The 14,467-nt window shown below is 40.9% G+C and overlaps 1 protein-coding gene across 1 annotated transcript in view; it reads right to left on the bottom strand.

Annotated features, from left to right (window-relative positions):
• Positions 1-14,467, bottom strand: part of necab2 (N-terminal EF-hand calcium binding protein 2) — a gene marked incomplete at its 5' end in the record, with an annotated part of 220,142 nt that overhangs the window by 133,979 nt on the left and 71,696 nt on the right. Inside the window, 2 exons of the mRNA XM_079258623.1 lie at positions 4,615-4,712; positions 4,922-4,947. Of these exons, the coding sequence (XP_079114749.1) occupies positions 4,615-4,712; positions 4,922-4,947 (124 nt within the window). The remainder of the gene's footprint in view (positions 1-4,614; positions 4,713-4,921; positions 4,948-14,467) is intronic.

Raw genomic sequence — 14,467 nt, 5'->3', positions numbered from 1 at the left:
TACTCACGGGATGAGAGTGAGAAGAAGAAATTTATTGTAATAATAAACACAGCATTCAAATTCCCGAACTCTCACCGATGGAAGAACTGATAGCAACAAATCCGACTAATAAGGGCCTGATTTCATGTTGGTATAATTGGTTAGTGTGTGTTTGTGTGTGTGTGCTCACGGGATAAGAGTGAGGAGAAGAAAAGAGTGCAAGTGATACAGCAGCAGAACAAGAGAGACACTCGGCTGATTGATTAAACAACGGCTCCTCATTAGACAGAATGTAGCTGCAGGTTGTGTGTCAGGGACGAGAAGTGTACTGTGTGTGTGTGTGTGTGTGAGCGCTGCTGAATGGCCTGCAGCTGAAAGGCAGATAAAGACAGAGCTGGCGGATAGAGATATACACACAAACACACACACATACACACTTGTAGAACCCATGAACATGAATACAGGAGCATGGCCATGGACAGCTGCTATATATAGCACACTGGAAAAACTAGGATAACACATTACTGTTCTTCAGCTGACACACACACACACACACACACACACACACACACACACACACACACACACACACACAGAGAGAGGTACAAAGATTCCCCTCAACAGACAAACATCACACGTGAGTGAGTCTGTGTGTGTGGCAGTGGACACACTGTTTCTGTCTGATCTCGTTCAGACTCGGTCATTGTGGACCGCTGGTGAAAATCTGGACTCCAGCAGAACCAGTCAGTGATGTGTGTGTGTTTGCCTCCGGCCAGAAGCATCGTACACGTCTGTTGTATGTGTCAGCTCATGGCACGCAACAGTTGTGCACACGCTTCATTTACAGAAAATAATCCTGGAGTTTTGCTGCTTCCTGTTTGGAATGTGTCACAATGCCGGCTCAGACCGATGGAGACGCTAACGATGATCTGCGCCTCTTGTTTTGTACACGGAAGTGCTTAGTCGATGTGATTCACATGTTTTTATCATCCTCAATCCCAAACAAACTACAACTGACAGCAAAGACAAAAAAAAGTTGCTTTAAAAATATTCTGTTGGGAAAAGCTTGAACTTGGTTTCCCTGCAGGAAATTGTTTGGTGTAACTTTACAACCCAAACCCCTTCCAGCTTCCTTCTGAGGATTAATGATCATCTTGTAGTTCTACAGCAATGCTTTTGGGTAGGGCTGGGCGATATATCAAATATACAAGTGACATGTTTCTGCCACTGCAAATATACTCCAGATATGGTGGCTAGTCCCCTGTGCGATATAGAAAATGTCTACATTCATCATATTCGAGTATCCTGTTGTCACGCAGTTGTTTTTTAGCTGTGGGCGGGGTTTTCGCACTCTTTCACTCTCTGCACCGCTTTGCACAGAGAGTTAAAGCAAGAGCACCTAGTTACGTACATAACGTGAGCTACGTGCTACGTCATGAGAGGCAGCGTGTCGCAGCTTTTCTAGCAGAGAACTCCGGTAGCAGTAGCAGCGCGAGTTACAAAAAATGGAGGAGGAAGAATTTGTTCCGAAGAAAAGTAGTACAGGATCCATCATCTGGTGGTGGTTTGGATACTGGAGAGAGGATATTGACCAAACAACTGTCGTATGCAAAGTATGTCGCAAAAGTGTCGCCACAAAAGGTAGCAGTACCACAACTTTATTTCATCATTTGAAAAGTCCCCCCTACAGCACCTATTTTCATAAGTTGCATTTATTACATCATGCAAAGTCACTTTATTTTGTTTTAAAATGACATGTTTCTGCCACTGCTTTAACTGCTTCATTACAATTTCATCCTTTTGGCATGAATGTTTTAAATTAGCATATCTTAATGCAGTATGAACAATTATGTTTTAATGGAGACACAAAATCATCTTACTGATGTGACTGTATGCACCAAAGCATTCATTCAAGGCTAAGGTAAATATCGAGATATATATCGTATATCGTGACATGCCATGAAAATATATTGGGATAGTACTAAATGGTCATATCGCCCAGCACTAATTTTGGGACAGTTTCACATTTTGCAACATGTCGAGTTATCAGAGAGAAACGGAGGGATGTCTGGCTGCAGGCTTCACTGTCAGGCCACCTCCAGCATGTGTGATAGGAAGAAACAAAGCAAAGAAGTTTTCCAAATAAGTTGCATTACGGAACTGCAGAGAAGACTTTTCTATGTAAAATGCAGTGACCAATCAGCAGACGGTGTAATGTTGTTTGGATCAAATGACGTAAAACACACTGATGAGAAAAGTCCAGTGTCTCCTGTCCTTTTCACCTTTTTGGATGTTCATGTCTCAGTCTGCTGCGTTTAACTGTATGTGATACGCCCACCATGTGTGTGATACGCCCACCATGTCTGTGACACGCCCACCATGTCTGTGACACGCCCACCATGTGTGTGATACGCCCACCATGTGTGTGATACGCCCACCATGTCTGTGACACGCCCACCATGTCTGTGACACGCCCACCATGTGTGTGATACGCCCACCATGTGTGTGACACGCCCACCATGTCTGTGACACGCCCACCATGTCTGTGATACGCCCACCATGTCTGTGACACGCCCACCATGTGTGTGATACGCCCACCATGTCTGTGACACGCCCACCATGTCTGTGACACGCCCACCATGTGTGTGATACGCCCACCATGTCTGTGACACGCCCACCATGTCTGTGACACGCCCACCATGTGTGTGATACGCCCACCATGTCTGTGACACGCCCACCATGTGTGTGATACGCCCACCATGTCTGTGACACGCCCACCATGTGTGTGACACGCCCACCAAGTCTGTGACACGCCCACCATGTCTGTGATACGCCCACCATGTCTGTGACACGCCCACCATGTGTGTGATACGCCCACCATGTCTGTGACACGCCCACCATGTCTGTGACACGCCCACCATGTGTGTGATACGCCCACCATGTCTGTGACACGCCCACCATGTCTGTGACACGCCCACCATGTGTGTGATACGCCCACCATGTCTGTGACACGCCCACCATGTCTGTGATACGCCCACCATGTCTGTGATACGCCCACCATGTCTGTGACACGCCCACCATGTGTGTGATACGCCCACCATGTCTGTGACACGCCCACCATGTCTGTGATACGCCCACCATGTCTGTGACACGCCCACCATGTCTGTGACACGCCCACCATGTGTGTGACACGCCCACCATGTGTGTGATACGCCCACCATGTCTGTGACACGCCCACCATGTCTGTGATACGCCCACCATGTCTGTGACACGCCCACCATGTCTGTGATACGCCCACCATGTATGTGTACTTGAACAGACTTAAGATGTTTATGAGAGTTATGCTAATGTTATGTTTTTACAGTTTACAACACAACATGGCAACAAAACAATTATAGTTCAGTTGCTATGGTAACATTCTTATTGCAGTTTAGTTTTCGTTGTATTAAATATTAGCCAGACGTACGGAAACAGTCAACGTTTTTCCAAACATACCATCACATTCTAACCTGATTTTATTTGGGCTCCATGTTACTTTAATATCTCAAATGTTTATTTTCATTTTTCCTCCTCTGCTTGTGTCTTATTGCCAGTTAGCAAACCTTTTTATCCTCCCAGGTGGCGGAGGACTGGGTGCAGGCAAGTTTGTTTCTTCCTGCCCTATGGTGGCTTGAGAATGGAACCTACACACCATGGTGGAGCCCTGCAGCCAGACCCATCTCACATTTGTAGAGTGTTTGTTGTAAAGAGAAGTTAATGTGAGATAACCAACAAAAACCAAGAGCTTGAGCTTTTCTGTTAGCAAGGAATGAGCTAAAGTTTCTGTAAGCCCACTTCCTACAGGGTCGGTGTTCTGCAGGCGTATGTACGGAGATCGCTGTTCGAAGCCGATGTACTGATGATGCAGGTACACCTGCACCTGGATGCAACGCTACAAAAGTTCACTTCCTTCTGAAGCTTACAGGGAAGTTTTGGATCATTTTCCCCTTAGTTTTGTTCCCGCTGTTGAAGTTATTTACAAATAAATGGAAACAGAATAAATGCAATAAATATGAAAAAAAAAAAAAAATAGAATTAAAAAATAGAATTAATTAGTAAATAAATTAATAAAAAGTATAAAAGTTAATTAAACACAATTAACATAAAATAGATACATAAACAAGACTAATAACAAGCAAATAGATAAAAAGAATCAGTCTGATAAAAAGAAATCAAATAAACAAAGCCTGAAGAGGTTTTCAACAGAAGCCATCAGCTGGTGAACCTTATTTGTCACAATTTTGACTTTCTGTTTTAAGCATTAAAAAAAGATAAAAAAGTTCAAGCCGGTGATGCATATGAACAGTCCTTCCATAATACATAATACATACATACATAATCAGGTCATTTAGTACATTTTCTAATTGAGACAGATTCCTTCAGCATGTAGTGAATGTATCCACTTCTACTCAGAATAAAGATCTGTATTTACAGTAGGTCACCATCATTTCCTTGTTCTTCCACCTCTGACATTAAATAGATGTTTGTCTTAATAAATTTGATTTCAGGTGTAAAGAGACAATATGTGGCAGAATAAAAGTATAACCAGCTGAAGAGAAGAGCTGTTTAATGGCGCCATGTCATTTCCATTCCTACCTTTTTAGTGAAGTCCATGGCTTTGAGGATGGACAGGTTGAGTGTTTCCAATGAGGCCAGAACTCCTTCATAGTCTCCCATGTGCTTGGCGAAGTAATCTGTTTTTTAGACGCACACATAAAGCACACAGCAGGATTTACTCGCCTTCTTGACAAAAAATGACAAAGATTATTCCAAAGTAGCAGAATTAATAAATGTCAAAGGAAAAATAATTGCATTTCAACTAAGAAGAAGGTTTTTAATTTTAGATAAGCGAGGGAATGAGGGCAGTGGTAGGAATGTGTCTGAGTGTGTGCTGTGTACTTACCACAGAGTTCCTTAGTGTCTACATTACTATCACAGCAAGCAGAGGAGCAACAGAAGGAAAGAAAATGATGAATAAGAGCAGGGTCAGAAACAAAGGTGAGGATTTTAGCATGCAATCTTACACACACACACACACACACACACACACACACTTACACATACATGTATACATGCATAAAAATACAAGCATAGTCATGTGAGAGTTTGGCAGGCGGCTCAACAGGACTCTGACAGGAGTCTGAATCAGTCTGGCGACATCGCTCATGCTTCACTGGTTCAGGAGTCATTTGGCAGCAAATTCTTCACTGCTGCCATGAAGACTTTCTCTGGTGTGTGATGTGTTGGGATGGAAAGGGAAAGAAGCAGGGTGGAGAGAACAGAAAGAGGGTGGTCCAGTCAGAAGACGGATGAGACGTAGTGGCGATGAGAGAGCTGGGAGATGGGCTGGAACACTCCATATGTCCATCTCAGTCTTCACCATGAAAATAAGCTGCTTAGCAGCAGCCGCTACGTTAACGCGTGTTAACGCTGGCATGGAAGCCTGAATATAAAGCCATACGGGCCTGATGTAATAATGCTTTTTTTTTTGTTATTTAGCATTTTAGACACCAGAGATCGACCTGATCTATCGCAGCCAGACGTTTGCTTTCTGAAACGTTCCCCAGTATGGTGACTTACAGCTCATTATCAACAGATAACGTGTGAAATGTAAGCTTGTCCACATGTCTAAAACAAAGAAGTGCCACAAATTAGGACTGTAAACAGATATTCCTCGACTGAACAGCTTGTAGCAGAAACGTCACGACCCATAAAGTTTTATGTGTAAAAAACCGAGTTTATACAGAACTGTTCAACCATTCGTTTATATCGAGCACTAATCGTTTTCTTTTACCTAAAAACTCATCGCAAGCGACAGAATTAAGGAACTGCAATGACGGGAAAATGCAGGGAAAATTATTGGGTGAAAATAAAAGGAAAATGTCAAATTTGAGGAAAAATGTAAAATCCTTCTCATCACTTTGTGTTTTCTTATGTAAATATCATTGTTCTTCCTTATCGACAACAAAGCCTTGTCCATTCCCAGAGTGCTGATCTCCCTGTTATTCTGTGGACGGTGATGTTAATCACAGTGTTTAGACCTTTGTCTCAACGAATTTGCTGCCAAGTTGAAACGCTTGAAGGTCTCATGACAAAGATTTCTGTTCATTTCATGCTTTGTGTTTTTTGGAGCTACTTAGTTGTTACTTGTGAGTTTTGTTCTTATTGTTCATTTTTAATCTTTTACATTGATATTTCTAATAGCTTTCCTGTTTAGTTGTTTGCTCTGTAAAGCAGTATTTTGTTAATAAAGCTGAGCAGAGAAATAAAAACATGTGAGGCTGAAATGCTGATATATATATATATATATAAAGTTAAGTCAACTTCTAAACATCTTTAACATCTGTAGTTTTAAAGGCCAGAACACTGAAACAGCCTTACGTGGGTGAAGACCACCTGCTTCACTAGGTGCATTCCCATCACACCTAGAACTGCTCAAAAAATAAAGATTGCAATAAAAAAAAACAAAAAAACCCAAGTAGAAACACTTACATTTTGAAAAAAAAGTCTTAAATATCCCTAAAAACGTTTTACGCTCCCATGACTTGGTTTTTCAGATGTTTTACTACAGAAGTATATCACAAAAGTTTTCACATTTACGTGTCCCCAGACAAGGAACAAAGAACAGTGAATTTCAGAGTTTTAGAAAATAAAATAATGGGGAAAAAAGCATCAAAATTCCACCGCAAATTCTCTAGAAAAGCTACGTGGCTACGTTGCATAAACTGCAATTCTCGTAAAATCTCGTGAGACAGATGAGATGTTAGGAGAGCTGAGGTTTACGTGCTAAGTAAAGCAGGTGTTTCAATGGAAACACCTGCAGATCGCAGTTGTTGTTTGTTGAAACTTAAATATATTGCTTTTATTTTGCAAAAAAATGTAATGGAAACGCAGCAACTGAAACTGCCGGTTTTGCAGCCTGCTGTTATTCCTCAATGAAACACCAACAAACTCTGAGCTTTTAAGTGAAACTGGGGAGTTATAATGTTTTAATCAAGTGAAAAACACATGAGTTTGTTTATATTACCCAATGATTAAGAGAAATAACTGCATCAATATGCTAATTAGCCATATGCTTGCACAGACAGTGATGGCTGCTGCTGAAAGTTAACAAGCAGTCAGTACGACAGCCGCTCTGTGGACTATTAGGGATAAAACCAAAGGGCCACATTTCAGCACAGTCCTGAAAAACATGTGACACAGTTGTATTTGTGCAACTGATGCGGAGGTACGCCTTACACTGTACTTTCAATCCTTTGCACAGAAAAATCTGGCTGCAGTCTTGTGTGTTGTTGCCATTACTGAAGTGGAAAGTGCGAGTTACCTTGCAGCTACAGTGTCGACATGGACAGCAGCCTTGATCTAATAATAAGTCGTCTACAGTTGTTGATAAGGGTATTTCTTCTGGAGATGTGAAAGTTATTCGTCTTTTCATTGGTTAGGCATCAGATCATCAAAATAAACCATATTTCACTTGTCCGAAACTGATTTTAATAACTAATAAACCACAATAGAAGATAAAATGAAATTTTTGTTGTAATAAGTCGTAATAAGCATCAGGAGTTGATAAAGAAATAGTTTCACACTTTTGGAAGTTTTAAAAGAAGTAAATGTCTTTGATCTTCGTATTCACTTGTTCATACATCCAATAAAGGCGCGAGTTCCTCCAGATGTCTTTGGCATAAAGAAGAAAGTCTGATTTCCATCTTTTCTGCTGTGCATGCAGAGAAATGCCACCTCAGCAGTGGCAGAGGGTCTCCCTCAGGTGTTTGCCAGGGTTAGCCCACAATGCAGACCTGCTTCTGACTGTGCTGCAATAAGTCGGTCAAAAAATCTTCTCAACCACATTTAATGCGATGAAAAAACCTTTGTCAGTTCTTTGAAAAACGTTTCTGTGGATAGCAGCACCCTTTTATTTTTACGTAAAGCGTCATTCTTTATTTCAGACCCAGAAGGATTCACATAAAAAAGTTTGATGTAACTGAAAAAACTAAGTATTAGTTCTGCTGAAGATAACTAGAGGTTCATAATAAGTTGAATTCCCAAGTTATAAAATTTGATTGTTTGGATGTGATATATCTTCATCATTTCCCATCACTCGTTCATGCCCACAGACCTTGCAGGAGCACCAATCTACATTAATGTCAATCACTTATTATGGCTTTTATCACATTAGAGGGACACTTCACCAGTTTTTGGGTCGTCACTCAAATAAAGTAATTAGTTACTTGTTACCTGTTACTTCTGTAAATTGCAACGAAAGTACTTGCTGCTGAAAAGTAATGTCACGACATATAACTATACTTTCCTGTTTTTGACTTTACCTTGTAGATCACAGGTTCGCAATACAACCTCATCACAGCTAAAACCTGTTTTTCTTATTAAATTCTGTTTTGTTTCCTCGTGATTATTTTTTATTTATAGCTGTTTTATATCCAAATGGAAACTGTAGGCTAAAACCTGTTATTTGTATACTATGTGTTCCGTACAGGGGTGTTTTTTTGTTTTTTTTGTTATTTTTTTTTTTACATTATGTTTAACACCGTGTGGGCTCTTGTGTCCTTTATTGTCCAGTTGTAGATGAGAAAACGGCTCAGTTAGACGTTGGAATCGAACCTTAAACCTAGCTGCGTGTGAGAAGCGGCTGCTTTACCAGGTGATCTAAACATTGCTCATTCAGGAGCATTCAGCTCTAACAAAACCAGTTATTTTCCTCATCTTTCCATCTGGTATCTTTAGTCCGTGAAGTGCACTAAAGGAAATGATATTCGTTATGAAATATAGTCTTGTATGACTTCAGTGTTTTCAGATCTCTGATAGCAGAATGATTTTGCACAGCAGCAGATTTTTCAGATGGATCAGCTGACGTAGCAGACAGAGGAGTTTTCTTACACTGATCTAAAACTATGAAGTCTAGAAGTGGAAACATGAATAATTACCTCACTCAAATGTATCTCTATGCCAACATGTCTGGGTTAGGACACACACAGGGACAGCACATGTAGGCAGCGCTTAAACAGATCAGAACTGCACACACAGCTGGTTAACACAGGAAGGAGTGTTACTGCAGTATTGTACAGTCCTTTAGTTGCTGGTATTTTATGTGTAGTGTGATACTTTACTTTATTACCCAAAAAGTAATATTGTTACTTTAACGCGTTACTTTGTAAACCATCAGGGTGCTGTGATGAAATCCTTTTTGTAACCTGGCCTACACGTGGAACAGATTTTCCATTATGTGTTGCGTGATGGTGCAACATATCATGTGGCAATCTGCAGAGAGATCATTTAGCTTTGCACATGCATTTCATTAAAATCATCATCTGTGGCTAAATTATGCAGCAGTGGTTGGCAAAATCTAAAACACTGCTGGAATTTCTCCCTGTCCCAAGCTGAAACACACTTTGTGAAGGAAAATAAAGACAGACAGACTAATGTGAAAGAAAGATTTGAGGCTAAACATGGATTGAAGATGGGAATGTCAGATGATGGATGGAAAGAGGACGAGGAGAGTAGGGTGGCAGGCAGATTGATGGCTGGATAAAAGCTTGAGAGGCATGGCAGAGAAGAAGACAAAAAAAATCCAGACTATTGCTGGAAAATGTAAGGAAATGTGAGGCTGATGGGAGAAAAATCAGAGCGACAGATGAACGACTGGTAGCAGGACGATGCTCAGTCTCGGTCTCTGCCTCCATCACATTCATTTCTCTATCCATCAACTTCCTGCTTGAAAGAAGAAATGCTTACATTCTCATTTTTTCTTTCACTCTACTCAATCAATAACTTTATCTGCTGTCAAATAATTATTCTGAGGCCTGGCATGCAGCTGCCAAGTCTACTTTACTTTATGAGCTTATGAACTCTTTGCTTGCATCCGCTGCAGTGAAGGTTTATAAAGTGAGACCATCTCCTAGAAGCAAGATGACCAACATTAAAGAGGTGGCAGCAGCGGCATGGTTCACTTACTGCACTGATTTAAAGAGGGGAAAAAAGCCTAGATAAATCGCTGAGCTGGGCGGAGGATTTCTACACTAAACCTGATCCAATTCTACAACACTATGAAAAGGTCAGCTTTTGTTCTGCTTGGTTTGATTTTATTCAAGGCCCTGCAGGATTCAGAGGCTGCGTAAATGAACAGAACCCGGCTTTTGATTATTCAGACCCCACTGTGTCAGCACACTCCTCTTGATTGCAGTGTAGATCAACTGATTAGCTGATTATAAAAGTGTCAATAAATTGATTTAATGAGTCAGTCCAAACAAAAGGAGAAGCATTGCAGACACTTAATTTTCTAGAGGGTGGATGAATAATAAAAAAAAAGGCACAAATGTAGGTAATGATGATCAACGTCCCAATTTTTCCCCTTCTGTCTTTTAATCTCGTTATAATTTAGACACTGGAAGTTGAATGACTGCACCAAAATGAAACGTTTCCCAGGTTTATGAAAGAAAGATCCACAAATCCAAATGGCCACCAGCTTATTCTGACTGTAAATGATAAAAGCCATAACTTCACTGTTGGAAATAGATTTAAAAGGTATGTTTTACTTAAATAATTTCCAAGAAGTAGCCTTTTATAAAGAGAAAATGGAATGGTAAATGGACTTGTACTTCTATGGTGCTTTTCTAGTCATACAGACCACTCAAAGTGCTTTACACTACTTGTCACATTCACCCATTCACACACACACTCATCCAACACACTCATACCCTGATAGGCACATCGGGGGGCAGCTTGGGGTTCAGCGTCTTGCCCTAGGACACTTCGGCCTGTTCGGGGAAGCCTGGAATCGATCCCCCAACTTTCCAGTTGGTTCCAGGACAACTGCTCTTCCTCCTGAGCTACAGCCGCCCCATGGGTAATGTTTACGAAGCTGCAAAGCAGCAAGTATAGCACAAAGATCTCAACTGTAAAACAAGGGTGGAGATTATCTTTTCTTTGCAAACTTAGACACCATGCAGTCAATTATTGTGACAATTATTGTAAGCAGAAACCTGAGACCATCAGTATAACAGCTAAAGCTAGCAGCAGCAGCAGGTCTGCAGCAGAATGACTGAAAAAGGAACGAATCAAGGTGTTGACATGATCCTCTCAGAGACCAGAGACTGAAATGTTGTAGTAGGAGCTTCAGAGAGCAGAGCATGACTTCTGCAAAGCTCAGTGAAGAGAACAGCCGAATCCAGTCAACGCAACCCTCTCCTCCTGCACGCAAGAAAGGGTTGTGGGAAGATTTAGCTAAGCATGACATAACAACACATCATGCAGTAAAGCACCGATAAATATATGACAGTAGTATTGCTGTCATTAATGAGAACTGTGTGGATGTGAAGAAACAGCTTAATATGTGTGTTTTTCTCTCTAAACTCCAATTTAACCACCAAAAATCAGAAAAACATTGATTTAGCTCCTCAAAAAGATATAAAGTCATTAAAATTAATGGAAAAGTGAAAAAAAAAATGCATGTCTGAAATGTTTAACTCTAATCAGTCTACTTAAAGTACTTAACAGTTAACTTCATTTCTGTAAGCATGCTAATTTTTAATTCGTTAAAACAGCTAAACAATGTGCCTCAAACTGGGGGTCGGCACCCCCACGTGGGTCACAAGATCATTTCGGAGGGTCGTCAGACAATTGTAAAAAATACATAACCTGTAGAGGCTGAGCCGATTCACGATTTAATCGTGCCGTGTTGCCCTGCAACATGTGCCGATTTAACTAAGGCTTGTACAAACTATTATTTTTCATAATATTTAAATGACAGAAACGCAGCTGCATAGGGAAGCAGAAAGGCCACACCTGGACACTTAACCAGAAGTTTTTTCCCTTAAAGCAGTGGCCTCCAAACTGATTCTGCAGGGCCCCCTTTTCATCGACGACAAATAACGTCGAGCCCCCCCCCTCCCGTCTCATATACCAAAGAAACATACTAAGAAATGCGTCTTTAGTTTTAGTGGATGTCTTGCAGGTAACTATAATTAAAACCGTGTCAGTATTATGATCCATTCTTCTGCTTCAGTGTGAAACATTTTAAACCAGGAATCTCTGCAAACTACTTCCGGTGAGAGGAGTTTTCTACGAGTCGAAGCTGCTTCAGTAAAACAACTTTGCTATACATGATAGTTGGAAAGTTTATTTCTAAATTAACCTGCAGGCTTTTCTTTGTGTTCAGGAGGAAAAGTCCCCCTGTGGCGTTGTAACTTGTTTGGCTTCAAACTTCATTATATTAGATAATATTTTGGTACATGCAAAATACTGTGTTCTCATTATTACTCACCATTGGTTATTACTATTACTGGTCAAGCTGGGACAGATATGCTCTCATAGTTTGTTCTTTTTTTTATTACTTGAAGTCTCTTTTGTTGATTTATTATCATTTCCTATGAGTACTTTTACAAATTTATCAATTGTAAAAACTCCCAAGTTTTATCCCCCCCCCCCTACTGATTACTCACAGGGGGACCCCCCGTTTGGGAACCACTGCCTAGCTGTGCAGCTACTGTTACGGAGCGGTAGATTTACTTATCATCATTGAAGGCAGCGTTTGGAAACATTTTGGTTTTATGGACATGAGAACAGACCCGACCTGGACGACTTCCTCCATATGGAAGTTGTTTAAAGCCAAAATAAAATACAACAGTAACGCTAAAAACATGTGACGGCTGTGGCAGTGGCTCAGGTGGTGGAGCCTTGTGACCTGATGGTCGGCGGTTCAAGTCCTGCTCCCCTGATGCTGATGCAGCCCCAAGAAGGATTGTTCTCTGAAGGCCGGTCCCAAGTCCGGATAAATGCAGAGGGTTGCGTCAGGGAGGGCATCCGACATAAAACATGTGCCATCGCTATGGCGACCCTTCAAAGGGACAAGCCGAAAGGGAAACAACGACTACAAACATGTGACAGCCGCTTCGTTCCAGGCCAGGAAAAAGCAGCTTGTTGCTCCGAACTATAGCTAACACATTGTTCCTGTAGATTACATGGAAAAAATACATAAATAAAATATAGTTGAGATAAATGTCTTCTAGTTACTTGAACTAATGGACACAGAAGTATTGGTATAAAGTTCGTCAGAATGAACCCTCAATGGGGAAAAGCGATTAATTAAAAATCCCATTAAGTGTTTAATAAATCAAATTGTACCATCTAGAATCGTAACTGACTCGTATTGTGAAGCACATCCCTTATATTTGTCAAATAAATGGATTTTAAACAGTGCTGTGAAAAGTTTACCATTAATACAGAGAAAAATCTGTTAAATTAGCACCTTAACATTTCAACACACTAACATATGAACAACGTAGTTAATACGGACGCCTTATTTAAAAGCAGTGTGTAAGATTTCAAGGTGATTCTTTCCACCACCAGGTGGCAAACACCAGGTCGTGAGCAAAACCACAAAACTGCTACCTCCACAAACCACCACAGGTTGGCAGTAATGAGCAAAACTCACCCCTCACCCCTCCTCCTTGCCAGCTCCAATGAGGGCAGGAATCGCTTGTGAGCTGTAGCTCAGAGCCGCTCTGCAATAAATGGGCTTATACTCCCCCTACTGGTGGAAAAAAAGTACTTTTTTTTTTTTACTGGTCAGAAAACATTCAAGAAGGGTCTTTGTCATTAATTCAACTTGGAATTTAATAACGCATCAAATATGGACAGACTGGAACCTACATGTTTAAAAAAAACTAATTATAATTGTAGTTGTTTTTTTAGTTAATTTATTTTGAAAATATTGACAATCTTACGTACTCCACCTTTAAAGTCTGAATTTGCCTTTAAGTCTTAGAGAGAAGCTGATTTTGGGCATGTAGGTGCCTTGTTACGGCATTAAACCGAATCCACCTAAAACCAATTTATCCTCCTTATTTATAAGGATTCTAACCATTTTCCAGCCTAACACGTGGAGGACGCTGCATGGTGACCCATCTGACGGATCACACAGAGTTGGGGGGTCACAAACACATGTAATCTCGCGGGTTGTCGCTCAGAAAGGTTGAGAAGCGCTGACTTAAGAGACCATGTTTACACTGTAGCATTGATTTTATCTAAACGCTTCTCCCACCACTAACAGAAAAATGTGTGTTCAGAGAAGTTAAGGGGGATATTTTCATTCAATCACTGGTTTATTCAGAACTGCTATTGGACATATTTCACAGCAGTCGATCAGTTTGCCCGCTTTTGAGCTCCTATTTATAACTCAGCTGCTAGTTTGGGATTTGTTTTTATAGATCTCCCAGCTCCCAGTCCCCTGCCAACCTTGTGTTGGGAAGGTGGAAATGATCTCAGAGCTAGGGGTGAAATCATACTTTAATGTGAAGAGCTTGGGGCAAAAGGTTCTCCATAGCTGAGCTGTGAAATTCCCTCAATGCAGATATTACACACATTTTTCCTATGCATGCACACACACACACACACACACACGTAACCAGATGTACAAAAATATCTCAAAGAGCAGCAG

Source organism: Telmatherina bonti (assembly GCF_933228915.1).
Source record: "Telmatherina bonti genome assembly, chromosome: 2".
Classification (NCBI taxonomy): domain Eukaryota; kingdom Metazoa; phylum Chordata; class Actinopteri; order Atheriniformes; family Telmatherinidae; genus Telmatherina; species Telmatherina bonti.
Note: the sequence above shows the minus strand (reverse complement) of the source record. Positions and strands in the feature narration are given on the sequence as shown.